General features: G+C 41.0%; 1 protein-coding gene across 1 annotated transcript; it reads left to right on the top strand.

Annotated features, from left to right (window-relative positions):
• The first annotated feature begins 10501 nt into the window (after positions 1 to 10501).
• Positions 10502 to 14946, top strand: LOC146546709 (uncharacterized). The gene is made up of 6 exons (XM_085263887.1): positions 10502 to 10662; positions 12616 to 12824; positions 13134 to 13369; positions 13528 to 13650; positions 13880 to 13960; positions 14604 to 14946. The coding sequence occupies exons 1-6, from the start codon at positions 10502 to 10504 to the stop codon at positions 14868 to 14870; spliced, it is 1077 nt and encodes a 358-aa protein (XP_085120013.1). The 3' UTR covers positions 14871 to 14946.
• The last annotated feature ends 3352 nt before the right edge of the window (positions 14947 to 18298 follow it).

Raw genomic sequence — 18298 nt, 5'->3', positions numbered from 1 at the left:
TTTTTTGTTTTTGTTTTTTTTTGCGGTTGAAGCTAAACTTGATCTTCGGTTCAGTTCTTGAATTAGTGAATGGACTTTAATCTGAAGACGGGCTCCTCTTTAACGCTGTGAGTGCCACTCAGGATAGATGTTCTCAGGCTTACTTCACAGGTGTTTCCTCACATCTGTATGTCAATAACATCTGCAGGTTAAAATGCCTTCTTGAAATAAAAGATTTTTTCTTAAAGCAAATGACCTGTTGTCTCCTCACACACCTCTGCGTTTAATTTTTTTTTCTATGTGTTGACGTTACAGAAAAAACCTCATGAATTTATGGTGAAGATGATGAGCGTCTTCCAAACCATAACAGCAGGTCTCACTGCAAACCCACTCCTGCCTGCTCTTTCTTCTTCACCTCTCTGTGGATGGTTGACCACCATCCTCTCACATTCACATTTTCACCTACCTCCCTTGCACACACATACTTTATTTTAATCAGTGTTATGACATCTTTAAAAGGAAAAGGTTGTGAGGTTTGGAGGTGCATTCAATCTCAGCTGTTTAAATCCACACTTCCTGTCACATGTCCTGATATCAGGTCAGCAGAATCCCTTCAGCTGGTCTCTGATCCCGGACCAGCAGGTTTCAAATAGTGCCAGGGCACATGCGCACGCAGCGACCTGCAGTGAAACGTCAAACAGTCAAACGTTGCTCATTCTTAAAGCTGCCTAACTCAAAACATTTCCTCTTCTGACCCGTTCTCTGCTCTTATCCAGGCTTTAGCTGTCTTGGCAGAAAGACAGGATGAGGTTTAAATACCCCTAGAGTTGTTAAGCCAGATAAATAGGTTAAATGAAAGCTGTTTCAATGACTCCCATAACCAGCAATCGCCTTGGGCTTTTCCCAAAGCAATGTGCAATTACCTGCAAATGAGCCACTCCAAGACAGCCCTGTAGACCATCATCGCGATCGTTTGTTTCAACAAGGCGGTAATCCAGAGCAGAGTTCCGCCAGCAGCTCACCACAGCCCTCTATAGTTGTGAGAAATAAATTTAATAAGGTTGAAATTAGACAAATTTTGAATTTCCCGCCTCCAGACAATATACCCAATAATGCACAATATTATCAAGGCATAATGGGGAGTGCCTGTGAAATAACAAACAGGATTTTCTCCCATGAACGTATGACCGCATACTGTAGACAGCGTGGCTTTCATCTGTCTTTCATGGCAAAAAAATTTTCTGGCACAACTTCACCGGCTTCCAAGATGCATGGAGAGGATGAAAGAATTCACAAAGCAGGAACTCCAGCATCGCTTGAGGGAAGATGAACAACTTTAATAATTGACCAACACGTTTTGGCTTGTGGCCTTCATCAGGGTCATAGTAAAATATTAAAAAAAATTGCTTAAATACAAGACAGGAAACAGAAAAAATTACAAATTAACCAGTCAAAACTTCATAGATAGGTCAGCTGACATATAATAGGTAGGTATTGGTTAATTGGCTAAGTCACGTCCAAGTAAATACCGAACTAGATCATTACTGATGAGGAGGAGGGGGGGTAACATAACCCCCATATGTCTGAAAATAACACATGCATGAAATGCATAACAAGGAGTGCTATGAATATACACAGAAGAAAGAAAAGAAAATAAGAGAAGGAAAAAAAAGAGTCTTTAATGGTAAAGGCACGTTTGAATTTAGAAAACAAGATTACATCATAACATGGTGATAGGTTTGTAGCTTGAACCTATTCGATGGAACGTTGAAGACAATATAATTACACAGCAAGCAAGACACGAAGTAGGCAAAGTTCTTAATGTTTCTCGTGCACGGGAGAGAACTGGACAAACGCCGTTCCTTCGCTTGAACCCAGTTGCTCTCGTCCGCTCCCCCGTAACACTGCTCTTTTATTGAGGTTACATGAATATGCATAGGTTCATTAACATATGATGTATACATACACACAGAGTACCTTGCCTTTGTGTGTGTGTGTGTGTGTGTGTGTGTGTGTGTGTGTGTGTGTGTGTGTGTGTGTGTGTGTGTGTGTGTGGGGTCAGAGTGTGACCCCATAAATGACTTCCCTAAACCTGCTGGTCTGGAAATCCAACAGTTCATCAAACCAAAAGGCACTTAGACTAAGACAGATATAGCTACGTTAATCCTACCATAAAACAATAAGACAAGGTACGACCTCTCCCATGCTCCCAGAGTGCTCTCTAATGCACACAAAGTTTGCAGACTATCAAGGATCAAACCTCTACCAATCTAAAACTAATTATAAAACTCTAAGCATATATAAGTAGATATTTCTAAGCATAAATGATAATCAACAATACAAAACCTAACACATGGGAACACGTTTGTTAAAAGATCCTTATTTATGTCTCTAAAATGTAAAATCTAGACTTAAAATGTGGACTTAAAGTGAGATGTCTAGAACGCTACTCCTTCTTTGGTTAAAAAAAAAAAAGGGGAAAAAAAGGTGTAGTTCATAAAAACTCATTGATAGAAAAGTCCTTTCATGGAAAGATACTCGATCAGCATGCTTTTTCAAAAATGTTAGAATGCTTTTGGGGTAAAAGCATTCCGGTGGGAATCTGAACGAATCATAAAAACTGGCAGCTCCATCTTCTTCTAATGAAATCGCCAGCCAATGAGTTCCAGGTTTATTCCTTAATCTGTATTTATGATCAGATATGCAGGCCGTTTAAACAAACGTTTGAGTAACATCAGTAACTCAGCTGACGACAAAACGCCGTAGAATCTGTCACTGACTAGCAGCCTCATGATACTCTCCAACTGATGATTGTTCATGACTCAAGAAAAAACAGAAACCTATCAGCAATAATCAACCGAAACTTGTCTTTTTGAATTGATCTTGAGAATTGAATCGTAACAAGCATAAACGATCAGCGTTGTTGTGTGAGGCAGCGGGACTCTGAAGCGCATTTCAAGTCTCAAGTTGCCATTTATTATCAGTGATAACGCTTGGCTGTCATCTGAAGGACTCATATTGAACATGAACAGAGTATATCCTTCTTGAAATTCTTGTCTGTCAATGCACAAGGATAGATCTTTCAGGTTTCTCCCGGTAGCTGTGTACATGCCTATAACAAGATATCTGGGCAGTGAACCCAGAAACAGGTTCTCATGATGTGATATCTTGACTACGATGACCTGGATGACTGAGAACCTTCACAGACACAATGGGATTCACTTTAATTAAAAATCAGAAAATAGAGCAAGTGGAGTCATATAAATATCTTGGGACCATAATCAATGAAAAACTGAACTTTGATGAGAATTCCAAATTCCAAAGGGGTCACCGGCGCCTTTACTGCCTCAGAAAACTTGCTCATTTCCACATTGACTGGAAAATTTTAACTTTGTTTTACAGTTCTTTTATTGAGTCTGTTTTATCCTTACCTCAGCTTTATCAAACACAGCAAACAGAGCTCTTGTTCAGTTCAGTGTTTTGCTCCAGTCTGTTTTCATCCCTGTGAGCCCCTCAGAGCAGTGAAATGATTAAAAGGCCTTTAGTGGCTCTGACTGATTAGACTCAGAGTTTAGATCTTTTTGGTGTTCCTGGGATTTTACTGACCATCGTGAATTGAATTGAATTGAAAGCCTTTATTGTCATTATACACAGTATAACGAGATTAGAAACAGCTCTATAAAAGTGCACACCTGCTTGTAGCACATTATAAAAACTATACAATAATTTAACTATATTTAGCGCAACTGGACGGAAGTCATTGAGACTGGTTATGGGTGACTTTTTGGAGATGGGGATGATTATGGTAGATTTCAGGCAGGGTGGAATGACGGCTTGTTCCAGAGACAGGTTGAAGATGTCAGTGAAGACCTGTGCTAGCTGCCCGGCACATGCTTTGAGGACCTTCCCAGGTACTCCATCTGGGCCTGCAGACTTCCTGGGGTTCGCTGCACAGAGTACACGCCTCACATGCTGTCTCTCAAGAGTGAGTGGGGGATTGCTAGAGGCTGGTGTGGGTTGTGGTGGTCTCTGACTTTTAGTTCAGGTTCTGCTCGAGGCCTCTTCCTGCTGACGGGGAGTTTTGGCCTGGTTTTTACTGACTGACCTCCACTCTGTGGTTTTAAAGTGAGCATCTGCAGAGGAAACCATCACTGCCACAGCTGTAGGTCAGACTTCCTGTTTTTGTGATGAGCATTAATGATGAAAACCAAGACTCGTCATCACTCAGACTGGCTGCAATCTTGTTTCTCAGAGTTCAAACCCATCACGCTGCAGTGAGTTTGTTTTTTAAAAGCTCCTGTAAGAAAGTTTCACCTGAAGAGCTGCTCTCAGGTAAGAACAATTGCTTTACCTGCCGATCTGCTCGTGGCTGAACATGATTCAGAGGGTCTGTGATGGCTTAGTTTGATTTTGAAAGATTTATTTGTTCTGTTTCTGCTGCTGTCAAGAGAGCACTCTGAGATTAAATCTGTTAAGTTAAAGATTTTCATGCTGTTAGGGCTGAGCAGACACAGAGCCTCGACCTCAGCAACAACATTCCTGCACTCATAGCATCATTTCATCATTATCATTATTATTTAATTTTCTTTAGCAGGAGAATGAACAGAGGTATGCACGTGTAGCTGTGACTTCATCAGCTGTGATCTTTTCTTCTTTTATCAAAGTAATAAGCGTGCTGCTTTAAGCAGAAATCCTTTCAGACACCCTGAAGCTGAATTCGCTGCTTCGGCCATATCCAACACGTTCTATCAGATCAGACGGAGCTCCGGCTCCACCTCAGCAGCTTCACTTAACCTCGCTCTCCTTTCTGTTTGTGTTTATTGTTTATGTTCGAGTGACTTTGATTATTGACGATTTTATCAAAGACAAATTACAGATAATATCACTCTATACAAAGGCAAATCCTTCTTCTCACATAAAGTCCGGAATAATTATCTTAAATACCTCGTAGTACCTTTGTTACCCTAACAGAGCTGCTATAGGCTCAGACTGTCCTCAATTTAAATGATTGTTGTTTAAAACAATGATTTCTCAAACTGTCCAGTTTCGTTTACTCATTCAAATCGACTGCCTAAAAAAAACAAAAAACAAGTGAAGGAGACAGGAAAAGGACTTTCTGTTACGGTTTGGAGGAGGATTCAAGCGCAGGACTCCAGGCTCAGATGCACACAAAGATTTATTTAAAATTCACCAGGTGTATATACAAGAAGGTGCAGGGGGGAGTGCTATGTACAGCTGCGTGAGGGAAAAGAGGCTCCAGGGGAAAAGCACGCGTTCTTCAGATCATCCACACACACAATCACTGGCTCTCACTCCAACACTTGCCACTCGGGAATCACACAGGGGGAAAATCCAGGGAGCTGCGTGGTAGACAACGATCCAGCAACGAACAGCAGTCACCTCCTGGCTTAAATGCTGATCATATTAATGAGACCCAGGTGTCTCGTCTCCCGAAACTGTCACGCCCAGCTGATCCGCCTGGGCGTGACAGTTTCAAGTTTTATTTGTCCAATACAGGTAACAATGGCACAGTATGTGTTTCTGTCTTATTTTGTGCTCAGCTAAGATAAAATGTAGATGCTAAAAATGACAACCTCAGAACTGGCTTCTCTCAAAATGTAAAAGAACCCACACACAACTTTAATCACACTCTGGATCTTGTTTTAACATATGGCATAGAAATGGAACATTTAACAGTGTTTCGTGAAAACCAGAGGCGGAGCCAGACATTTGAAACACCCGGGGCTTAGCCCTAAAGGGTAGTATGCATGTGGGATTTCTTTTTTTTTTTTTTTTGGGGGGGGGGGGGGGTAGAAATGACTGACTAATAGGCTCTGTTTTGAGTTTTGTTCAAAAAAGAATGACTTCATATAGGGAAAAATATATACCACATGTGCAGTACACCTTAAACTAGTTTTTTAATTAAGCAGCAAGGCAGAACAAAGTCGGGGCTGTATTAAGACACGAGGACTAAACCCCAATTCAACCAGACCCAGAACTGATCCAGAATTAAAACAGGACTGCAACAGTTCAAAATCAGGACTACTTAGGATTTAACCAAGACAGAACCAGAATCAGAACTAGATGATAGTAGCACTAAAAATCATCATAGACCTGCAGTACACTTATTTTTTTAATTCTACCAAAGTACACTATTTAGATTGAGAAAAGTTTATATAATTATTTAGCCTTGTTGTGCAAACAAGCCTGCATAACTTAATAAATATAGAATTTGAAAAATAGCAAACCTAAAAAGAAACACTAGGTACGAGATACATGAGTACCTATGATACGGTGATACTTTTGGTAAACGACCATTTGACTAACATGTGTGTCTCACCTGCTCTTGTTCATCTCTGTTCTGTCCTCATTCTCCATCTCCCTCTCTGTTCCTCTCTCTCCCTCTTTGTGCTGACAATCATCAAATATACAGTTGAAACCACATATTTATGTACACTTTTTTAATTGTAACATCAAATCAGACTAAATGTTTATTTTTTTAGATTGATAAATATAAAAAACACATTTGTTAACTTTAAGAGTAAAGAGAGAAACTATCTGTATTTCTTAATTGCAAATGGCACCAAATTGTATTCAAACTTGAGCCACACTTATGGAGCTCCATAGTTCTGTTCCTGGTGTTTTGGTTGATATCTCTTAATTTTCCCATGTCAAAGAAACAGGCTCTGTGTTTTGCCTTATATGCATCCACAGGTGTGCCACCAATTTACTCACATGGACTCTACTAACCTATCAGAAGCTTCTTCAGCTCAGAATGGAATCGTCTGGAGTTTCTTATTAATTAACAATAAACTTAGTGTATATGTACTCCTAAATTTGATCAAAGTGATAAAAAATAGACAGCTCTGTCTCTCTTTATTCTGACATTTAACTAATTCAAAAGATATTTCAATATTTATCTAAAACAAAAGTTTACTCTAAATTGATCTTGTACAGTAAAAATGTTTTATGTTTTCTCCCTAAAGTGTATGTAAATATCTGGTTACAAATGTGAATATCCTGCTGTGTACTGAAATCCCTCTTGTTTTGCATAGAAATATACTGAACAACATACAAAGCATAATATATAAAATAACATTTACCTGAGTTTTTTCTTTGAAAGAACCCTCTAATGTCCATTCTTATATTTCAGTACATAACTGAAACTGATTTAGTCGGGGAGGGTAAGAACTGAAAATATGAAATTAACACACGTAAGATAAGACTCTATAAAAAAAAATAGCATTTGTTCGGCTTTTCATTGTTGATTCACTTGAAGAACAAGTAACGTAATATTGGTCAAGTGATCAGTTTGATATCAATCTTTCGTGATACACCGTCATATTTACATTATTTGTACGGTATGAATGGTTTGCTTTGGTACCTGGTCAAACTTCAGTTCTCCTCTGTCTGCCTGGCTGCGTTTCTCCAACAGCGCACTCGTAGGCAGCAGCTGCCCCGCCCGCTTAGTGCCTGAGCTCGGATCATACCAATATCAGGGGGGATTCACGCACAGTCGTAAATTCCCACAGTGTGCACTATGTGCTTCGAATATTGTGTGTACTTTTTGTTTTATACAGTTGTCAGCCAGGCATCTAACTATGAAAAAATTACACTCCAAAAGACCCCGGGCTTCTGACAAAACAACCCGGGCTTAAGCCCAGTAAGCCACCCCCACGCTCCGCCCCTGGTGAAAACCCTCTTTTGTCTGATCATTTCCTAATAACTTTTAAATTTACAATAATTGATTACACAGCAGTGGGGAGTAGATTGCATCACAGAAGATGTGTTTCTGAAAGTGCTGTTTAAGAATATAATCCACCCACTGTTATCATCTTCAATGCCCTGTACTAACACAGAGCAGAGCAGCTACTTGAACGCTAGTCCAACAGAGGTCGATTATCTTCTTAATAATTTTACCTCCTCACTACGTACGACTGGATACTGTAGCTCCTGTAAAAAATAGCACCTCAAATCAGATGTACTGGTATAATTCTCAAACACGTTTATATTTTCAGATAATTAGCTATTAAAAGCGAGACATTTTAAGAAATGAATGATAAAAAAGAAGCAGCTGTGCAGCGTAAAGACACAGAATAACTCCAGCTTTCTGTCTTTTTTTTTAATTCTAGCTGAAGTACGGGACAAACTGCGTTCCTTTTCGGCTCAATACGAAACACACAATATTTTCTCTGAATATGGGACAATTCCGTTTTTTACGGGACGGTTGGCAACTCTACTAACTAACCTTATGAATAAAATAAAGTTCACTATCAGTAACATCAAAGCACCCACCCAGCTGTATAGAAACTCCGTCATGCTAGCTACAAGGTATTGTAAGTGACTGTAAAAGGTTAGCACAATGAAAATAAACTACACCTAAACTTAGTTTATATTTGACCCAGATAGACTGCAGGTCATAATTTCTTACCTGAAGATCAGTTCACCTGACACTCGGCGACCGTCTCGGGTCTCTCCTCCTCCTGCCTCCCCTTTCCCTCATCAACCTGCTGGTGGAAGCTCCGCCATAGCCACCACCAAAAAACTGAGTTATTTTTACACATCGGCCATGATCTGGCCAATCCACCACCTTTCGTTGTTTATACCGTTACAAAAGAAAAACAAAAAACAAAAAAACAAAATCACCATCGGCCCACTGGGCAAATGCCCGGTATGCCTGATGGCCAGTCCAGCTATGGCTCTGCACACCTATTTACCTTACAATATAAATCCCCTTGAGGCAACTATTGTTGTGATTTGGACCTATATAAATAAAATGAAATGGAATTGAACTGATTTGGTCAGGGTTTTTGTTGCCTCTTTGCTTGTCTTGCAGGAGGTCTCTTGGCCTGTCAGTCAAAGCTGAGGGCACTCACGTAACTCATGGGTGACATGCTGGAGGCAGTTCAGGTTTGGGACTCACCCCATACCCCAATGGAGGACGGTAAGGAGGATGTACTGCTGTGGGAGCTTTCAAAGCTACCACTTGTGGAGCTCTGGAGGATCCAGTGGGGTCTCAGTCAGTCAGACCTGCTGCAGGACTTCCCCCCCATCCCTCCACGCTGGCTGCGGTCTGCTGACGCCTGCAGCACCGCCAAAACAATGATGAGGTGTTACCAGGAGGACAGAGCGCCAGCGGTGTTGGCCGCAGTCCAGTCTCTAATCGGCGGAAATCATCAGGTTCGCCCTGTACGTTTCACCATGATCCCCCTGAGACCTGAATCAGATCTAAAACCTGTCCAAGGCTTTGTGAAGACTCAGCGGCGGAAGCTTATCAGCAGGATCCAGAGACCCGGCCCCATCCTGGAAGCCCTGCAATGCTGCAGGATCCTAAACGCCTCAGAAAGGGAGGCCATCGCCATCTACGGAGCTTGCAAGGACAGGAACCGGGTTCTAGTAGACCTGGTCCTCAGGAAGGGGGAGGAAGCTCAGAAAGTGTTCTACCACGCCCTTGGTCAATCAGAACCTTTTTTACTGCAGGAGCTGAAAGAGGATCACATCAGGGACAAGGTTTGTTTTTGTCACCTGACAGTTTCAGCAAAGTTCAGAGGGAATGTCAGGTCTGAAGACCACTAGTTCACCTTGATCCATGATGTCACCAGCTGTCCTATTTTTGTTTCCCAGAATGCCTCAGACTCAGTTGTCATCATGGAGATGTTGGAGTTTCTGGTCTCAGATGAACTCAAGTGTTTCCAGTGGTTGGTCAACAAATACATGACTGCAGAAAGTCACTCTCCCATTGGTGGAGAGCAGTTGGAACATGCAGACAGACGGACGACGTGGAGACTTCTAGAAAAACTCTTTGGATCCAATCGGGCAGAACGTGTCGCCATGGAGATCCTGATGAAGATCGTGCCAACGCTGTGTATGTATGCAAAGTCTGTGCTAAGCTACACTTGACTCGATATTTATCAGGAAGGATATAATCATGTGATGTGATGATGTCATCTTTCTGCAGGTCTCTTTTTTCAAGCAGAAGCAGTGACATCACTGACCTACTCTGACATCAGGTTGGAGACAAATACACCACAGGTAAGTTGTGTCACTGTGATGTCACTGATGTGCTAATTGTTGATTTTTTTTTGTTGATCAGCCCAGTTTTTTAATCATTTTTTTACCTGTTGGTCTGTGCAGGTTGAGATTACACCTGAGGTCAGCGAGGATGGGAGCATATTCAGGTAACACAGGGTTGTTGGCTGATTGGTTTAATGGAAGGTTAGGGCAGATCTGGTGCCATGCTGCTGTTCACCCCGCTCTTGATGTTGTGACCTCGAGTTATGTTTGTGGTGTTTGATGTGTTTTTATTTGTAAGTTTATTTGTAAGACCCAACACATACTGACGTTATCACCAAATCATACAAGTTCATCAATACCACCTCACCCTACAGTGGAAGTATTCACAGTGCATCACTTGTTCCAACTGTCATGTTGTCTTGTCATGTTACAGCCTTATTCTAAAATGGATTAAATTCATTTTTTCACCTCAAAATATTTCTCAGCAGCAGAAACGGGGAAACTAGTGATGGTCAAGGGAAAGATTAATGCAGCAATGTACAGAGACATCTTTGATGATAACCTGCTCCAGAGGGCTCTGGATCTTGGACTGGGGCGACGGTTCCAACAGGACAGTGACTCTAAGCACACAGCCAAGATAACAAAGGAGTGGCTTGGGACCACTCTGAAGTGACCCAGTAAGAGCCAAGACCTGAACCTGACTGAACATCTCTGGAGAGATCTGAAAATAGCCGAGTACCAACGGTCCCCATCAAACCTGTTGGAGCTTTTCACTTTGTCATTTTGAGGTATTCACCAAGAGGTTGATTCTGTTCATCTGGACATAGCGTTTTCAGTGGGAGAAATGTTTCATCACTTCTTTTTCTTCTTCTTCAAACTGAAAAAGTCACTTGGATGACTTTATTCTGTAAGGTAAACCCCCTACAATAACACAGAGAAACCCCAACAACTATATCATCTCCTATGAGCAAGCACTTGGCGACAGTGGGAAGGAAAAACTCCCTTTTAACAGGAAGAAACCTCCTGCAGAACCAGGTTCAGGGAGGGGCCATCTGCTGCGACCAATTGGGGGTGAGGGGAGGAATACAGTACAAAACACACAGTGTGGAAGAGAGCCAGTCTTGTTGATGATCTCAATGAGTCTAGTCTCTGTCTAGTCTTCTAGTTTGCATCACATCCCTATAGGAGCATTCAGTTGAGCGATTTTATACTATGGTTTGTTCTTTCTACCTCATTGCCTTGTTCTTTTGAGTCGGCTACGACATGCAGGGGACGAGCGATTGCAAGAAGAGCAGGCTGGTTTTCGGAGTGGCTGGTCATGTGTCGACCAAATCTTCACCCTCCACATGATTGTTGAACAAACACTGGACTACCAAAAAAAGATTTCTATCAATTTTATCGATTTCAAGAAGGCTTTTGACAGCGTCCACCGGCCGACTATGGGCTATCCTACATCACTATGGAGTCCCCCAGCAGTTTGCAGACGCCCTTCGTGGTCTCTACTCCAACTCCCACTGCTGCGGCTGGATGGTTGACAGCTGCACGGGTCCCGCGACCCTGAAAAGGATATGAATGGATGAATGGATGGATCAATACTGGCATCCTTCCTACTGGGACCGGATAACGAACAAAGAGGTCTTATGAAGAGCAGTCACCCGTCCCTCAGCCTGATGTTGTTGCCGAAAGGCGCTTCCACTTTGCGGGCCATATTCTACATCTACCCGCTCATCGCCCGGCCAAGAGCCCCATTACATGGTTCCCGCGCACTGCCAAGGGAAAGCAAGGCTAGCCAAAGATCACATGGCATTGAACATTTATGGAGGATCTGCAAACCGTCAACCTCGTCTGGGACGAAGCCGAAGCTGTCGCTGCTGACCGACATCGATGGAGAGCGGGACGATGCCTCCCAACAGGCTCCTTCCGGTTCTTATCTATATATGATCCCCCAGTTCTACAAGCTCTTTGTTCTCAGCCTCCCTCTCCTTTTCAATTATTTCACTTCTTCACTTCTATGTAGTACTAATCTGCCAGGCCCAGGAGCCGCTGCAGGTTATAGGATATTAACTTGAACAATAATGTACCTTCCCTATGGATCTTTGATGAGCTTTGGAGTTTGAAGTAGTGACCTGGCCATCTTGTAGTCAGCATTTTTATGTCTGACGTGGTCGAATGTGTTTCTTGTATGAAGACAATCTTAGATTTGTTTAGACTCACTAATGATTAAATGCAGAGTGGTGTATAAACACATAGTGAGCAAACCCCCAGATAGGTTGACCAGATTTAAGATTGAAGCATTAATTAATGGCAGGACTTCATTGATGAGTCTTGTAGGAATGGGGTCTAAAAGACACATTGATGGTTTGAAGGAAGTAATTACTGAAGTTAACTCAGAAGATCAATTAGAGAAAAAACTATAAACAAATATTTTTTTGTCCATTTTCAACTTTATTAGAAGGCTCAGTGAAGAAACGACAGGAAAGCGCGCACAGAGAGAGAAGGGGGAAGACATGCAGCAAAGGGCTGTATAATACAATTTAAGGCTGTGAACACTGTCTAGATGCTCTGAATATCACCTCACAGTTAAGAGCTAACAAATAAACAGTAATGTTTCCATGTTGCCAGGTTGCGCTGCCAGCAGCACGGTGTGTTCAGGTGCAGTGTGACAGGCCTGGTGTTGGAGGGATTTGGTGACGTGGTGTATGAGATGGTTCCCTGGGATGTGGACTTCCTGTCCTCTAAAGGGCTGCAGGTGGCAGGAGCTCTGTTCAGGTTCCACCTGCTGACTGGGAGCTTCCAGCGACTCCACCTGCCGCATTGCCAGCTGCTCTCAGGTCACTAACTGTTTCTTTGACATGTTTTCTGCCAGTTACATGTCACAGTCCCACCATGAGGTCAAACTTCACATTCACATGACAGCAAACAGAACCTGCAGAAGAAATCATCCTCGCCTGATGTTTTGGAGGAAAGAAAAATACTTTCTGATCTTGTTTAATCCTCTGAGTCCGAGACTTTGGAGAGAAGTTTAGATTTACATTTTGTGTTTGGCTCATTCCAGGGTTACCATGTCAGACACGTCTGAATTGCCATCGCTGGCTGACGTTTCTTGATAGTCTCTGGATGAATGTTTTTCTATCTTGCAGATGGTGGTCAGCACTTCCTATCTGTAGCTCATGTCACTGGGGACTGTGTGGACTTTATCACTCCAGGTCAGGTGACCGATAGTCATGTGACAGTTGATATCTCGGGCTTCTCGTGCTTTGGTCTGGTGACCCCAGCGCCCAGTGACCAGATTGCTGGCCTGGTGTTGATCTTCTCTCAACCCACAAATTCCACACTGTTTGTCCTGCTGCTGCCCAGGAATGTCTGCCTCACTCAGGTAAGCAGGCCCTGCCTGAAGGGTCCTTACAATATCCATGAAAAGTGCAGTGAAAGGTTTAAATTTCAAATGATTTATATTTGAAATGATATCCTCTGACACCGGTAACAAATACCTGAATCAGTCTTTGTGGCTCTGACTGATCACCTGATGTGCAGGTGAGAAAGGAGTGGAAGCGGCGGATTGGGGCTGAGTACGTCGAAGCTATTCCTGACTGCGAACTGATCCCAAATCACACATACAAACTGATTGGAGAGCCCGTCACAGTCATCCAGCCAGAGGTATGTCACTTGGACGCTGCACCTGCTCTCACCTGCTCTCACCTGCTCTCACCTGATGCTTTACTTTCTCTTTGTTTACCATTGCCATGGTGAATCCTCGAATTGAAACTCCATCAGCTGTTCAGAAACAGGAAGCTGAGTTTGTTGACGCTGCTTCCTGATTAGACCCTGATCTTAATTTTTACACACACACTCTCATGAAGCTCATTTCTTGTTTTTATCGTTTCAGATATCAAAGTTCGTGAACTTCAGAGACTACAACAACTTCCTGCCGTCATTCCAGGTGCAGCTGAAGGCTGGAGCCACACAAGTGAGGCTTTAATTAATAACTGTAGTTTCAAACATTTCTGATGTCTTAATCTGAATAATCTGTTTAATCCAGAGTGACCTCAGATCTTTTTGTTCACACAGACAGATCTATAAACATCAGAATCAGAATCCTTTATTAATCCCAGAGGAAATGAAATAATGCAATATATTACAAAATTACAGAATATAAAAAAATAGCTTTAATATAAACAAATAGCTCAATTATAAATATCCAGAATCTTACAAAGATTAAAAATATATGATTGACATTTTACCCTAAACTGTAAAACTTTATTTAAATGTTATTTGTTATTTTACTGTAGGGGATGTGCAAAATGATGTAACTAATGCAGTGTGTACTGTGCATTAGTTGGATGTGATATCCACAGGGAGAAATGATTTCCTGTGTCATTCAGTGGTGCATTATGGGTAATCTCAGTCTCTCACTAAGCGTGCTCCTGTGACTGGGCAGTACGTCATGGAGTGGGTGGGAGGTATTGTCCAGCATTGTCTTTATCTTGGCCTCTTCGACACCATCTTAAGGGAGTACAGCTCCATCACCACAACATTACCGGTCTTGCAGATCAGTTAATGTGTGTGGATCTGGTCTGATCTGTGTTCCGGTCTCTCCCATGTCAGTGAAGGTGCTGGACTTGCAGGACGAAGATGCGACCCTGCAGCTGCTGCAGATGCTCAACCGTCTCGGTTCAGAGGATCTGAAAACCTTCCAGCGCTTCCTGAGTCTCCGGACTGATCCGATCTCCGTCAGCCGACTGGAGGCCGCAGACAGAACCAGAACTGTTGACCTCATGGTCCAGAAGTACCACGCCGAGGGGGCCAAGGAGGTAACTGAGGAGATACTGAGGAAGATGAGCTACAACCAGCTGGCAGCTGCTCTCAACAAGAGCTGATCAATCAGAAAACAGATGTTAAATTTTTTTTTTAACATGATTAAATGTTTATAATTCTCTGTGTGAACAAGGTTCAGTGGTTTATTTTTACAAACACCTGTTTCAATATTTGAGATGAAATTATCTAAAAGATTTTTTTTAAATAAAAAGAGAGAAACTCTTAAAGTGACAACAACCACATTTCTGTTTGAATTTCCAAAAATGTCACAAGATCAAGAACAGGAACACTGATTGCATTACAACTCCCCAGAACTAACAGGTCCGCGAACACCTCATCAGGAAACAAAATGTAAAATCTCACCTATAAATGTCAGCAGATTGTTTCTTTTCTGATCACATTAAGTAACTATGACAGTATTGCAAATAACTTGTTTATGCACATTTTCATGTGTTAGAGCCCCAGCTTCATTTCAGGAGATGAGATGAGATCGTGGTTGCATTGTCCCTTTCATGTTTTTGTTTCTTTAATGATAAAACATAGATTTGATCCTTGATATCTTCAGTTTGAAATGCAGATAGGAATTAAAATGCCCGTCCACAGCATGCCAATGCCTACCATTTCTGTTCTCCTCCACCTCTGGTATGAGGCCAGTCTATAATCGCTGTGCTGATTAGGCAGAACAGAAATCACTGTATTCAAGATGGTTGGGCAACATGGCAGCTGTTATCTATTTTTAATACATTAATGATAAGTTCATGAGGGTTCCTCAATTGTTGGAAGATGTAGCTACTCACTAATCAATGTATATTTATGAGTACAGTATTTTCTTCTATTAAAATAAAGAAAAAAATGACTGAGTATACCCTTCATCACATCTGCAGATGACATTTTGTGTTAGTTTAGTGTAAATGCTAGAAAACAAAGGAAACTGTTAGCATAGGTGCATACTTTCTACATGCATGCTCTTGTGGCTAAGACGTCTTATACTGGTTTAAGCCAAGGTGTATGGCAGCTTTATGTCGTTGCAATACCTTTTACAGCATTAAGAGGTATTGTTATTGTAATGACTGATGGATGCTTACTGTACACTCAGTAAAGCTGTGCTATAACCAGAGATGGGCAGTAACGCAACGCGTTACTGTAATCTGATTACTTTTTTAAAGTAACGAGTAAAGTAAGGGATTACTATCGCAAAAACGGTATTTACATTACCGTTACTTTCCTGTAGGAACGCTGCGTTACTGCGTTACTAAAACCGTGATATTTTTGCGAGAATGTCCCATGACAATGACGTAAGCGAGTGCGACGTTCGTGACAACAGCTGTGTGCAGATCAACGATGGATAATATATCGAGTGCGGGAGAGAGTATGAGCATGCAGCGTTTAAAGCGTGGAAGTACTGACCTTACTTTGAGTTTGATTCCACAAAAAGTGACAAAAACAGTGTCCGTTGTGCGTGGGAAGAAAACTTCTTTTTACAGCGAAAAAACCCCCCTAAACAAGCACCGAGTACGCAACGACGTAATGGGAAATTCACAGAGAAACTCGCGGATTCTTCCACTGACCGCTGCGGCACACCTGCACCAGGGCAAACCTCCGCCTACCCTACTCCTGCTTTACAGGTGAAAATAGAGCAACAGGACCGCTAGTCTTTGACTTTATTTATTTTCTGCTGTGTTTTACTTGCATCTATTTGAAAGACTGAGTGTAAACACAAAAAATATTTTATTTTATGTGCTGGAATGTGCAGAAAATAGCTTTAAATGTTAAACTAATTTATTCAAGTCAGAGAATGGTGCATATAATTTAATTTTTACTTGATGCATAAAGTTAAAAGATTAAAATTGATAAAACAAGTAAAAAAAAAAAAAGAGACTTTTCCATTTGATTACATTTTGTGTGATGGATTATGCAGAAAAAGTAGAATTGGGCTGAAAGATCTATCACTTTATTACCTATTCAGGTTGTAAATCGTGTTTTTAAAAAGTAACTAAGTAACTAAGTAATTAATTACCTTTGAAAATAAGTAAGCAGTAAAGTAACGGGATTACTTTTTTGGGGAAGTAATCAGTAATTAGTTACTGATTACTTTTTTCAAGTAACTTGACCAACACTGGTTATAACAAATCACTGATCGATCATTCTACACCTAGCTTGTTAGCTGTGAATAAAACAGAGGGTTTAACAAATTTTAGACTGACACTGAGGTTTAAGCTTTTAATAACTCCAGCCGATTCCTCGGTTAAATCAGATCAACCAGTAAAATACAACGTCACAGACTTCATTAGAAAGTCGATTTTATTAATTATCATAAAAACACTTAGGAAGAATAACAGGATGAATAATGGATTTAACTCAGTAAAATATCTGAAAGTCAAAACTCAGGCTCATCTCTCAGATTTAAGTTTAACTGATGAAAAACAAACTGAATGAATGAATAAAATACAAATCAATTTTTTTTCTTTCTTTTTTATGAGAAACCTGTAAATGTACCAAACAGAGTGAAAACATCCTCAACTTTTCAGACCATTTGAAGGTTTAACAAAAGTTTTCATGTTTTCTGGAGAATCTGAACATTTCTTCATCTTTAGTTTGGAAAGTGATGCAGTTCAGTGTTTCTAAGAAACATGTTTGAAGAAAGATAAATATTTGTTTAATGTAGATGCTGAAGGACATATCCTGGTCAAAAATGACTCCGCGATTACTCACAGTGTTACTGGAGGCCAAGGTAATGCCATCCAGAGTAGGTATCTGATTAGATACCATATTTCTAAGATTTTCAGGGCCAAGTACAATAACCTCAGTTTTTAGAAGTTTAGAAGCAGAAAAATAGAGGTCATCCAGGTGTTTATGTCTTTAAGACATTTCTACAGTTTAACTTCTTGGTGTGTGGTTATTGGTGGGGTTAAAGTCACATTCGGGGATGGGTTCAGGCTCTGTGGGAACATTTAAGGTTTCATGTCTGTAGTGAAGTGACTCTAATAAAAACCTTCGGCATACTGCTTACACTAACCATGTTCATGTTACATGAAGAGGAGTTACGTCTATGTGAAGAACTAACGATGTTATTGCATGAACACCACCGTTTCTGTTCCCAACAGGAAACAGCTTTATTGTTCATGTTGTGTCTGGTGGTATGTGTACTTCTTGTAATTTCTTTTTAAAGAGTGGACATGCTTTTTGTGCACCGCCAGAGTTTTAGAAAGTTCCAGAAATGCTCTTCAGTCTCTGTCACGGCGGCCGTTTTAACCAGTCAGAGGTGGAAACTGAACATCAGACTCTGATTTTATATAAAAATAAAGAATAAAATCTTTAGATTCACTGCAGCTATTTTAATTATATACAAACTTATTTGTTTTGTTACTAAATATGTAAAAATATGCAAAAATAAGTCTCTGGATTCTTTAGGAATATGCACTTCTATAATACAACTGCTACATTATTCTGTATTTGGCTCAAACTAAGAACTCATTAAATTCGGTGTACC

Source organism: Mchenga conophoros, linkage group LG23, assembly GCF_057382185.1.
Source record: "Mchenga conophoros isolate Kocher_MC1m ecotype Shallow Benthic linkage group LG23, M_conophoros_male_GT1.1, whole genome shotgun sequence".
Classification (NCBI taxonomy): domain Eukaryota; kingdom Metazoa; phylum Chordata; class Actinopteri; order Cichliformes; family Cichlidae; genus Mchenga; species Mchenga conophoros.
The sequence above is the reverse complement of the archived record's forward strand: the minus strand, read 5'-3'. Positions and strand labels throughout refer to the sequence as shown.

Coding starts and splice junctions, on each gene's coding strand:
- LOC146546709 (XM_085263887.1), top strand. CDS start 10,502: ATGGTCAAGGGAAAGATTAATGCAGCAATGTACAGAGACATCTTTGAT. Junction 10,663..12,615: donor TGGCTTGGGACCACTCTGAA/GTGACCCAGTAA, acceptor CCATGTTGCCAG/GTTGCGCTGCCAGCAGCACG. Junction 13,370..13,527: donor GGAATGTCTGCCTCACTCAG/GTAAGCAGGCCC, acceptor CCTGATGTGCAG/GTGAGAAAGGAGTGGAAGCG.